Raw genomic sequence first — 18,430 nt, forward strand, 5'->3', positions numbered from 1 at the left:
ACTCAGCCAGGAAACAACCCTCATGTGCACACACATGCTCAGCGACACAGGTGATGCGGTTTCCTCGTGGCTCTTGAGGTGTTGATGTCAGAAAACAGGGGGAATAAGAGCTAATGATAGGACGAGGAGGGAATACGAGCCCACACTGTGAATTAGGTGTGTGAGGTTTGATTTCACAGCAGCACTCAAAGGACTGTGTACGACTGAATGTACGGTGAGTCAGGGGGAGAGCACATCAGCACAGGAGTGCAGGAAATGGATTTGTGCTCTGAGAGTAATGTGCAGACTTTGTTATAAAACACTTCCCTCTGTGTGCTACACAACGTGATTGTGTGTCACTCTGTGTCATGTTTGTAAAACAATCCACGTGCTCCTCTCATGCATGTGTATGACTTGTCCTCCAGGTGACTTGGTTTCCCGGGCCATGCACCACCTGCAGCCGCTGCACATCAAAAACCCCAGCAACGGCACTCCGGTCCACCAGAAGACCAGCAGCACGGTGCACTGGGAGCCCGAGGCGCTCTACACCCTGTGCTACTTCATGCACTGCCCACAGATGGAATGGGAGAACCCGAACGTGGAGCCGTCCAAGGTCACGCTGCAGACTGAGAGGTGAGGAACCCTGGAAATAACAGGCTGTTTTTACATTGGTTTGGTTCCCTTCAGTCATGCTCAAGTGTTTCCTCCCACCTGTTCTGTATGTCTCTCTCTGCATAACGGCTCTCCGGTCTCCCTTTGAATGTAAATATGAGCAATTTTCTTATCAAGGAGAGCAGACAGAGAGGAAGCGTTTAGAAACAAGCTGGTTTGCTGAGCTGAAACAACCGTGTGTGAGGAACGCGGTGGTCCAGAGCTGTTAGAACCGCTGGCGTAGTCTCAGCCAGCGGTTCAAACAGTGTGTGTGTGTGTGAAGCTGCCATGTTTGAGGACATGCAGGGTCAGGAGAAGATGGGGGACGTCTCTGACTGTCTGACGATGGTTTAAGAGTTTAGTTTCAGCATAGATTTGAAAATGAGCGTGAGGGTGTTTACTTTAAATGTGATTTTAAAACCAGAATTCATGTTTTCTCATCAAAGAAAAGTCATGTTGTTTAGTTCACAGCTCAAAAACACACTCAAAGAGAGATTAGAGATTAGTCTGATCTAGTTTTTGGACTCACTGAGCTGCTCAGAAATTATCTTCATAGTCGAGTTCAGCCTCAGAAGTAGAGAAAAGGTTTGTCGCTCTGTCTCCTCCCAAAACGAGACGGTCTAACCTTGAGGACGCCGACGCTACTGATGCACTCAGTCCAAACAATGTTCTAGTTCATCACCAGACAGTTGAAGCTAAATAGGCTAATTTAATAATATCCAAGTTTGAAGTAGACATGTCGACGGTTCACTTCTGTAAAAACTGGCACAAGGTGCAAGATAAAAATATCTCTTTCTCCCTCTTTCTTACTTTCCTTGTGATGAACCACGCTACGAATCAGAAGAACCTGGGCCTTTTATTTCTGGACACTGACAATTAATTTTGCAGGATAACACCTGAGCAATGTGACCTTGTAAACGTTCAAATCGTGCAGAAGATAACATCAGGAAGCTGTGAAGTGGATCAATGGATATTCAGGTTTCAAGACAAATGAAAAGAGCAACAAAAAGAAAATGTCATTCTTCATCCTCTGGTATTTCTGCAGTGGGTTGGGGCCACATGCAGCCTTTTGTACACACATCCCGACTTTCTTGCACAAGTTTTCCCGGCCCACAAGCGACCGGGTAAGATGCTGCGTGGGCTCGGCCGTCACTGACACTTCCCCAGGCGTGGGGCAGATTGATGGGAACCGGGGGGGACTTCACTTGGACGGACGGACGGACGGATATTCCAACATCTTCCTCAACTCTGCAGAGATAAAAACTCCATCCTGGAAACCCCGGGGAGCGAGAGGAATGTCAGGCGGAGTGACATGTCAGCAGGCCCACGGGTCCCCGGAGAGAAGACTCTCTATTTAGCATTCTGCTGAAAGGTTGGAGGCGAGTAGAAAGGGCCCGGGTAACAGTGGGATAGGGCTTGTTTTGTGAAGCTTCGGATAGAAGTCTCTCTCTGGAGCTAAATTATTGAGCAGCAGCGAACTGAAATTACTTTTACACCTGAGATTTAATCTATTTGCTGTTAAATTACCCGCAGAAGAAAATTGGTTTATCACTTAAGCTGATTTCAGACGTTTTTTCTTGCCAGCGCCCAAAGTTAAAACTCAGACAAACTGCAACTATCTCAGGATGAAAAAGAGGAGCCATGAAAGACAAAGACGTCAACTTGGAAAGACGACAAGATGCGAGAGCCTTTAGTGACCAGGGTCAATACCAGTGAACAAAAACACATGATCTCCACAGCTGATTTTATTACATCACGTCCTGCTTCCTGCTGCTCTACCCAGACGCCACCTCCAGGTGGATGGAAGACGTGTCTCCACTTCCTCCCGCTATCCAGGAAACGAGCTATGCCATCTTGTCCATTTCCCATCTGCTAACATGGAGGAGGCAGGATTTATAACCTCCACTGCGGCCACCAGGTGACAATCGAGATACCAGACCTATCAGGAAGGGTTCAGACAAAGATTTGGACATGATATTTGAGTTCAGGTCGGGTTCCCGCACGTTGGATGGGCTGTGTGCTTCACTGTAATTGGATAAAACATCGACTCAGACAATTCGTTTCCATGTCATCCGTCTCTATAATGACTCTAGGGTTTACCCCACCATTTTTAAAAAATCTATAGGAAAGATGAAAACAGCAGAGAAGATATTTGTCTCATGATTTATTCAGTATTTTGGCCCAGACGTTTACTTCAGAGGAGGAATTTTCACCCTGGCAGTGCTGGGTTAGTTAGCTGTCGCTGCAGGCCTGCTGTCTGCACCGATGGGGAACATTACCCTCGGCCTTTTTCAAACCTCCAACTGTAAATATGTCTTTTCGGGGAAAAACCACTGAGATAAAAGGGAGGAGGCCTGCAGTGTCCCATTAGTCAGCGTTTTTTTAAAAGGAACTCTAATTCCTGACAGACTGTAGGTGTAGAGACTTTGCATTTGGAATAAAAAAACACACACATACACAGATATGAAAACTGGTCAAACACATAAAAATCAATATCTAAAAGCTGCTGCCTTGATTAAACATGTGCTCGCAGCAAATTGACTGAAGTAGCAGGCAGCTGTATCCACAGTAAACACACCAGTCCCAAATGGTCTCTCTCTCTCTCTCCCTCTCAGCTGGGTACGAGGTTCTGTTCGAAATCACTTTTTGAGGAATTATCTTTGCTCGAGGGTCACGGGGGAAGAACAAACCTCCACAGGGAACTTTGCTGATGGATCCATAATGTAATTATCTGACTATAACATGGAATTAGCTCATTTAATTTCATGTCTCGGAGGTTTCTATCGTGCATCCGAGGCCACTTCATGGTTTTTTAAAAGCCTTCACAGACGAAAAATTATGTTTTATTATCATCCCAACTGAGATTGGTCGAGTCGGGATTTACTGCATCTCTACTGTAATTAATGTTCCTTGTAGAATAAGTGTATCTGTGAATTAAATATATATGAGGTCGTTAAAGGACCTATTCACAATGTCTAACTGCTAATGCTAACTGCTCATGTGTAATGTGCCACATCCCAAGGTTGTTGTGTTTGTCATTAGTTCACTAATGTAGAGAAAGAGCCATTTGAATGAGCCTGAGAGGATCATTATGATGACTGAGTGGGAGGCTGCACTCACTCCCAGTAGATGAACTTCATCCACTGCCATTTCTGATTCGGGAGTTTGGATGTATTTAAATCAGAGTTTTGGCCAAATAGAAGAAGAGCACAGCATTTAATGAAACTTTTAAAGGAAAGATATGAGGCTGTTCAATGTTTCGTTCCTGTTTTAGAGAATGTAAAGTTATGAACCTGAATATGAGAATAACTTTATAATCACCAACCTGAGAATAATAATCTCAGATGTTGAAATAAATGTCTGATAATAACTTTCACTTTTAATGCAGGTAGATCTGGGATTAAAAGTACAGACAGGAGGGAATCCCATGTTTAGAAGTTGTGAGCGACATCAGAAGATGTTCAATTTCTATAAAATACAGCTTGTCCTCAATAGAAGAGACTTTCTTTCTTTTAAAGAACATAATGAGAGGAAATCACAAATGTTCTGAACGGTATTACACCTGCTAAGAGATGAGGCGAGTGTCCACACTGTGGCGTTGAGATGTCGAAACGAATGACTGGACTGGATATCTGATATCGTGTCACTTTGAGGAGAGATTTCTCAGAAGTGTCTTTTTTTTTTTTTTGCGGAGATAAAACTGTCCCCTTGCACTTATCATAAATACCTGAGCATCATTTTTCCCAGCAGTAACTCAGTTAGTCCCAGAGGAGCTTGCTGCTGATTGCTGAGCGATGTGAGACGTGGTCATTTTACTGTCTGAGGATGAAATAAGAGACTGGAAAGCATAACACAGTGGAACTAAAGTACCAAATCAGCCCCTGTGTACCTGCTGTACTTCACTGTACTGTATTGTACTGTAGCTACTCTGCAGTTTAACCTCCCCAGTCTTTGAATATTTGCTGTATTTGTAAACTTTATGTTTTCATGGACACTAATATTCCGACTATTGACCTAATTCAGAATAACACATTGTTTTGATTACGGTGTTGACCTGAGAATATTATAGTTTATATTCCTCTTGAGTGAAAGCATCACAGAATCTGAATGTGAAATCAATAAGTCCTTCTCTGAAAGACCAAGTACTTGATTTCAGATTGGGGGGATAACCCATATGTTTTGTGTGTGTATTATGAAACATGAGGAATCTCTCTCTCACACACACACACACACACACTGGAAACAAATGATGAAATATGAACATGTCATCCAGGCGAGAACCGCTGCTGATTTTGATTAAATAAGATAATAACATCGTTTAGGGAGTTTTTAACTTCGAGATCTCTTTCTGTTCTGGATGATGAAAACTGATTTGGTGCAGCTGCGTTTTTTTCCCGTTATCTCTCAGAGGATCTTTAATTAGAAAATATGTGTCTGTCGATGTCGGACCGGAGTCTGTATTAAGTGTTTTTATTTGAAAGGTCCATAGAGCACACTGGGCTTTATGAAACTCATTTCACCAGAGGAAGACTGTGAGTCAATTCAATTTATCTGTATAGCACCGAATCACAACATGCATTATCTCAAGGTACTTTACAGAATAAGGTCGAGACCTGACGATGTCCCAGAATGACGATGTGAAACGGGAAGAAAGCAGACTGGAGGGCGGCCATGTGCCTCGAATGGTTTGGTTTAGAGGAGAGGAAATGGGAAGGCAGGAGAAACCTAATCCCCTTTAATTAGAACATTAAACACAAATCTGTTTTTCCTCTGCAGGCCGTTCCTGGTGCTGCCGCCGCTGATGGAGTGGATCCGGGTGGCGGTCGCCCACACCGAGCACCGGCGAAGCTTCTCCGTGGACAGCGACGACGTGAGGCAGGCGGCCCGGCTGCTGCTGCCCGGTGTGGACTGTGAACCCCGGCAGATAAAGTAAGAACAACCTCACTGCTTCAGTTAAACCTCAGCGACACCAAACGGTAACTACAGGGAGGGATTTGACCAGTTCATGATGAGAACATGTCAAATTAAAGCCTCAGTCAGCGTTTTCCTTGTTGTTTCAACATAAACCTTCACACATGAGCCCATTATCTCCGAAATCAGAGGTCCAACTATGCATCTGTTCAAATCTTCAGGAACGTCTATGAATCTATAAATCAGCAGATCTCCTTACTCGCTGTAAACGATGGATGTTTGTTCCATCTGCAGAGCGGAGGATTGTTTCTGTGCCACCAGGAAGTTGGACGCAGCCTCCACCGAGGCCAAGTTCCTGCAGGACCTGGGCTTCAGGATGCTCAACTGCGGGAGGACGGACCTGGTCAAGCAGGCGGTGAACCTGCTGGGGCCTGATGGCATCAACAGCATGAGCGAGCAGGTCTGGCACTCACACACACACACACACACACACACACACACACACACACACACACACACACACACACACACTCCTACACACATACTGTACACTGCATTAACACACCTACACAGGCAGGTGGAGAGGAATACACAATGAATTGTGCATTTCTAACAAGTATCACCTGGCAACTCATCCCAGTTCTCACACACGCTGGGCACAGACTGCTCCCTGTGAGTCATGCAATGTGATTATTAATATTCCGTGATGCAGATTTTTTAACTACACATGATTTACACTGGTGTAAGAATCTCTAATGTGCATCTTAATTCCATTTAGGATTTATATTTCAAAATTTCTTATTGCTTCTGACCTTGCTCATATTTTAAGCTGCAGGAAATTATCATTTTCATTATCAATTAATAAACAAATGTATTTGTAAATGGATAAAACTCAGATTGTTCCCCTTTAATCTACTCTCCAAAAACTTTATATAACCCTAACCCCCCTTCAATTTGTCATTATATGATAATTATGTGAGACTGATGTAGTTTTAACGCAATAAAAAGTGTTTGATTGCAATTCAGAGATTGATCATAGTTTATAGCTTTACTGTAATAACAGAGGAACGTGATCTACTGTTCCATTCGTATCTGCTCCTGCTCCTGCTCTGAGCTCTGATTGGTTTTCTTTGACCATCGGGTCGATATCTCACTGCCTCTAAGTCATTTGGGATTTTCTGATTTCCCAGCTCATATTGGTTGTTCCTTGCTCTGCTAAGTGGAGGCTAATGGTGCAGTCTGATTTTTTCCGCAGTCAGAAAGATGAGCCTGGTTAAGTTCAATTCAGAAACTATTTGCAGGTCGCTACTGAAATATTCTAAAACCTCGAGATAGGAGGAATTTGTGGATGTGAAACCCAGAACAGCCCTGATTTACTTTTCAGTCTTCACACGTCCTCAGTATAAGAGATTTTATTGACTGACATTTCCCTCCTCCTCACTCCACATGTACGAGCGGCCACGGTGACATACTGGCTTTTATCTCCTTGTAAAAAAAAAAGCTAAACGGCGCAAGGGGACCAGACGGGAGCGATAAAGTCAAACCAGCTGTTTGTCACCATCGCTGAGCGCCATAATCGTGATCGTCCTCAGGGTCCATCGCCCCCTTCAGCTGATTAAATAGATCGGTGTCCAGGAAATGTTTAAGAATGAATCACCACAAAGGGATGGCGGTCTTCATCGTTAAGTGCGGCAGCGGCGGCGGCGTGCTGTCAGCTCGTCGTAAAAAGGCGTAACATCCCAGATCAGACATATAATTGAAGTCTGCTTCATGGAGGCTCACATGAAACCCTGTGAAATGTGTAGGGTCGTCTGACTAATGTGCAGAAGTTGAGTTCTCTTATACATTTTCCTCTTCACACTGCACAACACTTGAGCGAGGCCGTCGGCGTGCAGCTTCGCAGTATAATGTGTGTGGGCGTGTCGGGCTCAGGAGACTGCTTCGTGGATATGGCGTCCTGCAGAGACGTAAGATGTTAAATTAGGAGTTCCACGGCCCACTTATGCTGTCGCTCTCCCCGGAAGAGACGTGGTTATTCTGAGGCAGGAGTGATTATGTGTGGAGAATCAGAAGTCGCAAAGCAACAGCTGGAAATGTCTCGTGTCCACATTGTATATAAGTGTATTTCAGCGCATGTCTTTGTAGACGGAGCTGAACCTCTGAGCGTCCGTTCGATGAAACTGTGACTTAAATAACATTATATAAAGAGAGACTGAAGGATATTTCACCAGTTTCCTGTAAAGGTAACAAGCACAGCTGTTGCTGTAGAAGTGCTAATGGGTCTTAAGAGCTGATGATGGCTCTTTTCTCTTTTCTCCTCCTTCCTGAACTCTCTCGACATGTTTCCTCCCACTCTCACCTTGTTACCCTCTCCTCCTCCTCCTCCTCCTCCTCCTCCCTCCTGCAGGGGATGACCCCTCTCATGTACGCCTGCGTCCGCGGCGACGAGGCCATGGTCCAGATGCTGCTGGACGCCGGGGCCGACATCAACAGCGAGGTCAGTGTTTCTCCGTCGGGCCTGCAACAACGTTGTCTGCACATTTTTGTATTTTGTTCCATTCTGTTCCTTTGACACGTGTTGTACCTCTGAAAACCATGAACTGGCTGTTTTGTTGCTTCCTCTCCCTCCTGCTCTGTTTTTCATTGTCTCACCTGTTCTCCGCATGCTCCCTGTTCTCCTGGCAGCTCATTACATGAAGTGCACTGATAAGCAATAAACCAGGATCGTTTGCACGGTGACAACGGTGGTTGGTGTCTGTGCTGATACAGAATATTACTCCAGTGATGGTCCCTCAAGTGCAGCCATGTTACTTCATTACGTTTTCTCGCTGTCCAGCAGCAGTTTGCTTTTCGACCACATCAATAACGCATTAGTGCTGTACGAGATGTGTGCACTTGGTGTAACGTGCTGCCACAGGCTGAACTTCATTTGCACAGATTTCTTTAAGTGTGTTGGAGTGAAGCGATGTTTTAATAAACCCTGCTTCTGTCTGTACTGCGACCCGTGTGTGTGTGTGTGTGTCTGTGCTTCGGCCTTCTCGGTCAATAGGAACATACGAGAGCAGAACAGCCCGTCGGACTCTCCTCCTCCACGCCGACTCCATCGTGCTTGTGTTTGGTGCTTGTGTGTTGACTCCGAAAAAAAACTAAAGTGCACTGAGTTTGTTTATTGAGAAATCGATAAAGAGACGGAGAATCCACATTTAGATTTGAAGTCTCGATGTTATGAAATCATTTATCTGGTTATCACAACACAGGCTGTGAATAAAGATGGACGACGCGTCTCCTCTTTCTCCCGTTGTACGAAAATGAAGCTGCCGCCTGCCTCTGTGACCCGATCCCGAAAAATGTATTTGACGTGTACTTTGACTTTTTTAGTTCGACCCACGTCCCATCCAATAACATGGAGGTGGCTGGGTTTATGATCTATACTGCAGCCAGCCACCAGGGGCAATCCAGATGTTTAGGCTTCACTTTTGGGAGCTGTCCATAGACTTTTTGAAAGTGAAGCCAGTTCATAAGTTCTGTAATTCTGTATGCCCAGCAGGGGGCGACTCCTCTGATCAGTTTCTATAGAAGTCAATGATAATATGACTCCAATCCTCCTAAAGAGTTAATGGTTTGAACCTCTAGTTTCAAGTCTTCTTCAATACAGCTGATGTTCATTTTGTAAATTATGGTCCCATTTATTGGGGCGTGGATACCGTGTGATTGACGGCGAGCACCGTCCAATGGGTGCAGCCCGCAGGACTTTGATTAAACCCTAAAAACTCACTCGTCCAAACAATCACCCACATTTGTTAAAATCATAATATTGCTTTGAAGTCGTCATATGTTTAACATTATCACCGTCAGAGTCTGTTTGTGCAGAAACAAGCTGACATTATAAAGTCATTTAATAATTCATCGTCATCTGCAAACACACAAACACAGATGTTCGGCACCGGAGCAGAAATGAAAAGTGACACTATAATAAACATGTGTTTGAAAGGAGGCTGACATCCACAGAGCAGGAATCACAGAACAACATCAGCTTGTACGTCTGTTTAATTTTACTCTGCCGCCGCTTTGTTGATGAGTCAGCACCCCCCCGCCCCCCCCGCCCCGCCCCCTCTAGTCGTTTGCCGGTTGTTGTATTTTTCAATCCCCCTTTGAAATGAATCGCTGGTGAGAGACTCAGTCAGACAGTCGGAGATCGTTCAGACGCACAGTAACTGACTCACGTTTAGGTCCAACGCAACGTTTTCTCTGAAACCCAAGAGGGAAAAAATCTCCCTCTGCCATCCTCCCCTTCCTCTGCTCACACTTCTCCTCCTGCACATACTGCTTCCTCCTCCTCCTCCTCCTCTTCCTCCCTGAGCTGTGAATGTTAACGGCTGTATATAAATAAACATATATATATATATATATATCTCTCTCCCTGAACTTCACCTATATGACTTCCCAGGTGCCCACCACAGTAAACAAGCACCCCTCAGTTTATCCCGAAACGCGCCAGGGGACGCCACTCACTTTCGCTGTGTTGCACGGACACGTCCCTGTCGTGCAGGTAGCTACGTTTCTGACCTGTAACCATTAACCTGTGGCCCTTTAGAGGATTATAATGATGATGATGATGATTATGGTGCAATCATGATAATAACAATATTAATGAAGCCATGTGTCTGTTTGATTTTGATCCTGTTTGTGCAGTAATTGTTTCTTAATGGAGACGACTCCTCTGCAGATTTTTTTTAATAATGTACGTTTTGAAGATGTGTAGTATGAGTCATAACTGAATCTGAGGCTTGGTCCTGCAGCAGCAGGGAGAAACGAGGCGAACTGAGCAGAACGAACCTCGGCCCGATGATCCGCAGCCTCACAGACGCCACATCTCTGTGTTTTCTGCTCCCTTTTAATCTATAATACATTCTGTCAGTTACTGTTTGAGCCGACGCCGGCCTACAGCCCCAGGAACAGTGTTGCCTTCAGTATTTTTTTCAATTATTAATCTGCACCAACACAATCATCAGAGTTTTTTTTTTACTTTTTCTCAGCTCAACACCAACAAAGACAAACACACACACATCTAATGAGGAAGTGTAGACAGAAGCTCGGACAGTCTTTGTGGTGGTCGAGACTCTTCCTGACTCTAACACATGGTCTCTTCTTCGCCTGTTTTCTTCCTCCCTCCCGGTTTGATCCCCCCCCCCCCCCCATCCCTCCCTCGCCACTTCCACAGTTGTTGCTGGATAACAGAGCGAATGTGGAGGGCGCCCTGCAGGATGGGGCTGAGAACTACACGGAGACGCCGCTTCAGCTCGCCGCCGCTGCAGGTGGATTCATCTTATTTGACCAAAGTGTTTTTCCAGACAATGACTTGTTTGAGCAGGAGGAATTCTATCTCTGCGAAACTGTTAAACACTTATCTTAAAGGGTTTTTGAATCGTTAGGTCGAATTTGAAAAGACTACAAGAACTCTGAGAATTTTTTTTTTTTTAATATATATAAATTATAGAGTCAACATTGTCATTAAACTGTGAAGGCAGAACCAAACGTTGATTGTTTGTTTGAAATAAAAATGTAGAAAGCTCAAACATCAGGAGTTAAAGAAGTATTTAGATCCTTTATATGAATAAAAGTACCAACACTACTCTATAACAAGTAAAAGTTCAGGTAAATGTGCAGGAGTATCATCAAAACAACTCCACCACAGTTTTATTTGAGTGTATTCACCCTTTTATCTGTGTGTTTTTTCCCCTCAGGGAACTTTGAGCTGGTGAGTTTGCTTTTGGAAAGAGGGGCCGACCCCATGATTGGGACCATGTGTCGAAACGGCATCTCGTCTGCTCCACTGGGCGACATGAACTCCTACAGCCTGGCAGCAGCACACGGCCACAGGTAACACACACACACACACACACACACCGCAGATATATCTATTACCACTGTATCGATCCCTTTACACACTCGGCGCTGCATCAGCCTCCCACAAAACCCTGCAGCACAAGAGAGGCAGATATCTCAGGTGTGTGTCGGACAGCAGGCAGCGATAAGAGCCGCAGTCTGCTCAGCGTCACGGACGACTCCGCTCTGACATCACTTCCCTGCAGCTGAGTGAGATAAACGCCCGTTAGGATTCAGGGAGAGCCGCGTGGACGTGGAGACACACGACCACAACACGAGCTTTAATAAGACAATCAATTACAGCGTGGTGGTGGTGGCAGTGTGTTGGGAGCTGGTTCAAACTGGTTGAGAGATTGATGGAAGGAACTTTTTATGGAAAGTGATCGTCCGGAGGCTTGGGTGCAGTTAATAGGTTGAAGACACTGTTGTTGCTTTACTAAAGCCGGACTGAGTTATTGGTAAAAACTCAACCGTTGATGTTGGCCTTTTATTTTACAGTTTAGAAAATGAAGAGAATATGTGCATTTCACTCAAGTTCTATATATTTTGCTTTATTTGTGTTTTCTTTGTAGTTAACTATAATGAAGTTTATGATTAAATGATAAAATATCAAGCCCCAATTACATTTCTTAGTCATAAGGATTCAATAAAAACATCTTATGAATCGCTGGACCCTTTTTATTTTAAATATATATATCGACCGATATATTGGTATCTGCATCGGCCCCAAAAATCCTCCAGATATTATGGTCTAAGGTTTATATTACGACTGTGCAGAGCGGTGACGCAGGTTAAGAGTTTGCGGTTGTGCTTCATTAAGTGCATGAGGACATTGTGAGTGTCATCAGAGCTGAGTGGCCTTAATGTGGAGTTAACTCAGTATGTGTAGGTCTAATTTTCTGCTCTGTGATCATCCACCTCACAGCTTCTCTTCCTGCTTCTCACCTCAGGCTCATTCTGTGTGTTTTTCAGTTTCTCCCCACAGATTTACTTCCTTCCCCTCAGCTTCAAAACAATCTGTCATTCTATCTCATCGCTCTCCTCTAAACTCCGTCAGCGTCTTTATCTTCTGCCGTCTTCCCCTCCTTCCAGGAATGTCTTTCGGAAGCTGCTGGCCCAGTCGGAGAAGGACAAGGGGGACGTGCTGTCCCTGGAGGAGATCCTGGCCGAGGGTTCGGATCCCGGGGAGAAGAGGTTGGCTCTGCAGGCCAACAGCGGCAGCGGGACCCTGCGAACAGGAAAGGCCAAACTGAGAGCCCTGAGAGAGGCCATGTACCATAGTGCAGAGCACGGCCATGTGGACATCACCATAGACATCCGCAGCTTAGGTCAGATTTACTAATGCATGCTTCACTGGCACACATGCTCTCTGCTGCCTCCAGCTGTCCTGGAGATGATGCTCATGCTGTGCCTGTCCCGTCCGTCCCGTCCTGTCCTGTCCTGTCCTTCGCTCACCCTTAGCACTTCTCATCCATATGAACCCGCCTCAGAAACAGGACTTTTTATATCTGAGGCGATAATAGCTCGAGCCAAAGGTGTGAGCTTGATGTTGAAACGTGTCCTGAAGCTCATCTTGTAGATGTCGCCGTCATCGGCTCTCACCCCCCCCCGACATCTTCCAGCTCATTGTGCACGAGACCTTTGGTTGGCGGTTGATCTGGACAATCTCAAAACAAGGTCACGTTGTTCTGGTGCATATTCACTGTAGGTAAAGATGGACAAATGCAAACGCTGCCATCTTGCACCAGTGACGTCATTTGGAGTCTGTGCAGTAACAAAAACAAACCACAAAGCTCCAGAACAGTTACTTCACTTGTGGGTGAGACTGTTTTTATCAACCACCGCCTCCAAGGTCGAGAGTCGCTCTTTTAAGATGTTGGGAAAAAGTAGTGACAAACGAGCATCAAACTGTCGCGGGGGGGGCGAGGTGACGTCTTTAATTTGCTTAATTCGTCCGAGCGACATTGTGAAGATTTACCACGAAACACAAAACATAAAAATCCTCACACGGGCCAATGTTTGCTTGATGAGTGATTTTCCGATGGAGTTTCCACTCAGTTAATGATCCGGTGTTTTCCGAGGTGCTTGTCGATGCAGAGCTTTCACTGTCATGTCATGGTTTACGATTCCTTCCTGCTCTCATCACATCGATGCTGAACATTGAAGTCATTTTCTTTTCAGAGGACATCTTTTAAATCGAAGTGCTGGTTTTTATTTCTCCACTAATCTAAACACTCCCTGAGGAAACTTCCCCTTCAACTCGCACTAACACCATGAAGTGATGGAAACATGGTCGACTCTCTCCCCCCCCACCCTGAAACTCCTCAGCTTCTCGATGCTGTGCTCAAAGTGTCATATTTACCGTGTGTGTGTGGTCGTGTTCCCAGGCGTTCCCTGGACGCTGCACACCTGGCTCGAGTCCCTGCGCACCTGCTTCGTCCAGCACCGCCGGCCGCTGATCCAGGGCCTGCTCAAGGACTTCAGCTGCATCCAGGAGGACGAGTACACGGAGGAGCTGATCACGCACGGCCTGCCGCTCATGTTCCAGATCCTCCGCACCAGCAAGGTCAACCGGGGCTTTCCGTCACGTGCATGTCAACAAAACGCTTGTTAGAGAAACATCAGACAAAGTGTGGCTTGTTGTTTTGGGGGAATGCAAACTGTCCTGTGACATTAACTCTCATAGTTGCATATATTTAGCTGCAAAAAAACACATTATCATACATTTGCAACTTGTCCCAAATAACAACCGAGGCTGGAAAAGTACAATCTAAAGTTTGTGTTGTGTTGTGTGTTTGCAGAACGAGGTGATAAGCCAGCAGCTGTCAGTGATTTTCACGCAGTGTTACGGGCCCTTCCCCATCCCCAAGCTGACGGAGATCAAGAGGAAACAGACCTCGCGCTTAGGTGAGAGAGAGCGAGGAGTTAAAAATAGTGTTTGTGTTGCTCTGCGTGCGTTTCTGTGATTTCTGCATCAAATGCAGCTGAGTGACAGCAGCGGGAAGAGGAAATGCCAGGGGGAGACACTTTATTTTGTAGGGGGAGTGGATTTGTCTCTAACTTTAGGTCAGAGATCACATGTCAATCAAACTGTGAACAACTTGCTCCTCACTCGGGCTGTCAGTGGGAGTTTGTTTGTCTATGAACTCTCTTTAGGTTGAGTCACTTTTGCAATAAATCATTTGGTGCTCGGGAGCCGTTGGCACCCGCCGGGCGAGCTCGTGCCAAGAAGTGATCTTCCACCAAAAAGGGATTTCTACAGAAAGGGTCACAAAGTTATTTTCAGAGACATTATTTTATCAATGTGATTCTTCGTGTTTATTAAACAAATCTCAAACTGACGACGTTCAGATTCAGAAACGACTCATCGCTTCCTTTGTTTGGATTCACAAACGATCCCAGATTTCAAACGTGGTTGATCATCTCCGCTCCACAGATGTTTTTCCTTTCTCCTGCATCTGTTTGTTTGTCTGTTAGTTATCAGCATTGTGCGAAAAAAATAACTGACCTCAACATGTAGTGTGGTGATACTGGGGCCAGTCAACCTTAAGGGAAGATACTCGCTCTGCAGATAATGTATATTTCCTTATGCAGAGCCCATATAAAAGCACATTAATATTTCATTGTGTGGGGTCATAACAATGCTTAACATTCATTTCAGTTCTCTACCTTCAATAATTAAAAGCCCATTGAGTTTTAATAAGGTTTTAATAAGGGACATTTTAATTTTGCAATTCATATGATTGTTTTCCACATAAAGTAAAAACCATTAAACTAATTTACACATAATTTATGATCTTTGTATCACGTGTCACTAATGTGGTGATTTATCAGGGTAACCATGGTGATAAAAGCTTATTTAAAGTTGAGACGGTAGTAAACATTTTTATAGTTCCATTTTTCTCTTTAACTCAGTGACGGTGCTGCAGCGCCACCTAGTGTTCGGTTATTCAAATGAATACAATAAAATGGCAAATGGTTTGTTGTGGTTTTTTATTGTTTGAGGACAAAATGTTGACGTCTCATTAATTCATCAGAAGAATCATCTTCAAGCTGCAGATTAGAGTTGAACACATGAAATGAGAATTGTGTTTTGACGGCGCGGCGCTGAAACCTCTGTGATGAGTCGTCCTCTGAGTAATGAACGACCATGATGCCTCAATATTCTGTCTGTTTGATATTCAGAGGATTTAAATAATGATGAATCATCAGGTTGTTAATGTTGAATCTTATTGTCATTGTATTTATTTAAATTTGTTCTCAGACCCTCTCTTCCTGAACAACAAGGACATCTCCGACGTCACGTTCCTGGTGGAGGGGAAACCGTTTTATGCACATAAAGTTTTGCTGTTTACAGCTTCACCCAGGTAAAAGAAATAATAATAATAATATGTCTTCTTTCTAGTTTTTTTTTATATTGAAATACACAAACAGCTGTGACGTATCCACGACTTCCTCCGTCTCCTCCAGGTTCAAGTCGCTGCTTCAGAACCGACCAGCAGCAGAAAACACCTGTATTGAGATCAGTCACGTCAAGTACAATATATTTCACGTAAGACGTTTATCATCTTTGTGTTAAAACCAAAAACCAAAACCAGCCTTTTGAAGCCAATACCGAATATCTATTGATAAATAATATATTTATTCTTTTAGTCTCAAATCAGTGGATGTGTAGAAATAGACTAAGTGTAAACAGAATATAAAAGGAAAAATGGTAAAATCCCCATTAGAAACTGACTGTGGCCCGACGTGTTGTGTTTCAGCTGGTGATGCAGTATCTGTACTGTGGAGGCACTGAGTCTTTGCACATACGCAACACTGAAGTCATGGAGGTAAGTCGTTACCGAGCCAGAGTTAAACGTTTTCTTAATCCGCGGCGCTGAGCCTCATTCTGTGCGGATGATCTGTTCCCTTGCAGCTCCTGTCTGCAGCCAAATTCTTCCAACTAGAGGGCCTTCAGAGACACTGTGAGATCATCTGCTCCAAGAACATCACCACGGAGACCTGCGTGGACCTCTACAAGCACGCCAAGGTGGGGAGTCCTCGTCCGGGAGGAGCGGTACTTTGTTTGTTTCACCTTGGAATTAATTATCACTTTTAATGGGGATTTGTTTTCTTGTTATTTTGACCTCGGTCCTCCTGAGCTGCAGTTTATTGTTTTTACACTTAATTTAGTTTTCAGACTTTGGTTTTGGATCAAATGCCACAAAGTCTTTATGCAAAGTGTCTTCAATCAATTCTTAAAACAATGATTCTATCTCTCCTCCTGTTTTCTGTCCCAGTTCCTCGGCGCGTCTGAGCTGACGGCTTTCATCGAGGGCTATTTCCTGAAGAACATGGTGCTGCTGATCGAGCTCGACGCCTTCAAGCAGCTCCTGTACGAGCCTCCTCCGGCCGAGAGCCCCGTGTCCAGCCCCGGCATCTGCTCCGACATCCTCCTGGACCTGGAGAAGACTCTGGCCACGCGCATCCACTCCATCCACCTCTCCACCTCCAAGGGCTCCGTGGTGTGACGCCGTCCTCTCCCGGGGGGGCCTTTCCGATCCGGCCGCAGCATCGATGTAACGCCACCGTTAACACACTGTCACCCCGTCCACCTGCCCTAGCCCCGCTGATGAGGAGGAGGAGGAGGAGGAGGAGGAGGAGGAGGAGGAGGAGGAGTTTTTTTATGTCAGGGATTCCCTTTAATTCTGCCGAGACAAAATCAGAGAGAGAACTTTCTCACTCGTCGTCCCACTGCTCCCACTTCACGTCCCAAAAACTGAAAATAATAACGACAAATAAATAAAAAACACACAACCCAACAGTATAACTTAGACCAAACCACGATTATACAACTTTCTATCGTATTTCACATAGAAAAAGTGCATGAAATACAGACTATTTACCTTTTCTTATTTTTTGCTTAAAGAAAAAGGTAGAGTAGAATCTAAACTCAGTAAAAGCAGCTTTCTCTCGTCATCTCTATCAGGAGACTTTGGTTTACAGATGTCATCTCTTCATGGAAGTGGATGCCGTCGCCGTTTGAAGTTTCACACAAGCCAAACCGTGAACATAATCCGAGTATACACCCGATTTTAAAAAGTGATTAGTAGCAATGCCAGCAGACAGATTCTTAGGTGGACGTTTCCTTTCTGTCTCCTCTGTGTTGGTTTCTCACTGTGTTATCTCGACTGTGTGCAGAGGCCAAACCAATCACACAAACTTCCGCCGTCCGTGGCCGACGCCAGTGGAGAATCTATGCTTGAAACGCGGACGTCCACCTGGGAAAGGAACTTGTGATAACCACCGTGAACACACTGTCATCTTGGGATCTTTCTGCATGACACCTCCTGGAACTGAGCTGCCCCCATGTTGCTTTTTATGCAGAGCTTACTTCACGAAAAGGGGGGGGGGGGGACACTCCTTATTGAACTTTCCATCCACTGCAGGACAGACGGGCCTGAGCGGGATGGAAGAGGGACTTTTTGATGGGCAGGGACTTTCCCCCTCTCCAAGCAAAGTGTAAATACGTCCTGAACATCATCGTGCTGGTTCTTTTTGTTACTTTCCTTTTTTTTTCTAAACTGATGTACAGTATTCTCCTACACTCGCTCGGCCGATGACAACCGGTCTCATTGAATTGAATGTTGCTCCCTGGACAGTTCGTTCCTGCTGTGTGTGTGCGTGTGCGTGCGTGTGTGTGTCTCTGTTTATGCAAAGTTGCATGTTTAATCTGTTTCAGTATGACTCCTGCGTTGCGCTGTAGCTGTGCTCTGTGTGTAGACGGGTCGGACCGAGTCAGAGTGTGGGTCGTTCCAGCTGAAGCTCAGTCACAGGATGTTCCCTTTATTTCATTTTCAGATGTTTTTCCGATACATTCCAAACGATCAGGGTCGATCACGCGATGCATTTTTTCATCCTCATCTCCTCAGTAACATCAGCACTGAATTTATTAGTAGACGGCGTTTTATGACAGATGTATTTCTATCCACTTGTTTTTCTGGTCACGCCAGAAACTTTG

General features: G+C 44.9%; 1 protein-coding gene across 2 annotated transcripts in view; it reads left to right on the plus strand.

Annotated features, from left to right (window-relative positions):
• Window positions 1-18,430, plus strand: part of LOC117757118 (ankyrin repeat and BTB/POZ domain-containing protein BTBD11-A) — a 116,842-nt gene extending 98,412 nt beyond the window's left edge. Inside the window, exons 3-17 of one of the 2 annotated variants that reach the window (XM_034577899.1) lie at window positions 405-612; window positions 5,407-5,559; window positions 5,836-6,001; window positions 7,949-8,038; window positions 9,989-10,090; window positions 10,763-10,856; window positions 11,286-11,421; window positions 12,520-12,755; window positions 13,815-13,993; window positions 14,229-14,334; window positions 15,692-15,794; window positions 15,898-15,979; window positions 16,191-16,259; window positions 16,346-16,459; window positions 16,710-18,430. In XM_034577899.1, coding sequence (XP_034433790.1) covers window positions 405-612; window positions 5,407-5,559; window positions 5,836-6,001; window positions 7,949-8,038; window positions 9,989-10,090; window positions 10,763-10,856; window positions 11,286-11,421; window positions 12,520-12,755; window positions 13,815-13,993; window positions 14,229-14,334; window positions 15,692-15,794; window positions 15,898-15,979; window positions 16,191-16,259; window positions 16,346-16,459; window positions 16,710-16,940 — 2,069 coding nt within the window. In that variant the 3' untranslated portion in view covers window positions 16,941-18,430. The remainder of the gene's footprint in view (window positions 1-404; window positions 613-5,406; window positions 5,560-5,835; window positions 6,002-7,948; window positions 8,039-9,988; window positions 10,091-10,762; window positions 10,857-11,285; window positions 11,422-12,519; window positions 12,756-13,814; window positions 13,994-14,228; window positions 14,335-15,691; window positions 15,795-15,897; window positions 15,980-16,190; window positions 16,260-16,345; window positions 16,460-16,709) is intronic. The other variant, XM_034577900.1, reaches the window with a different exon arrangement.

The sequence above is a fragment of the Hippoglossus hippoglossus genome, chromosome 23 (genome assembly GCF_009819705.1).
Source record: "Hippoglossus hippoglossus isolate fHipHip1 chromosome 23, fHipHip1.pri, whole genome shotgun sequence".
NCBI lineage: Eukaryota > Metazoa > Chordata > Actinopteri > Pleuronectiformes > Pleuronectidae > Hippoglossus > Hippoglossus hippoglossus.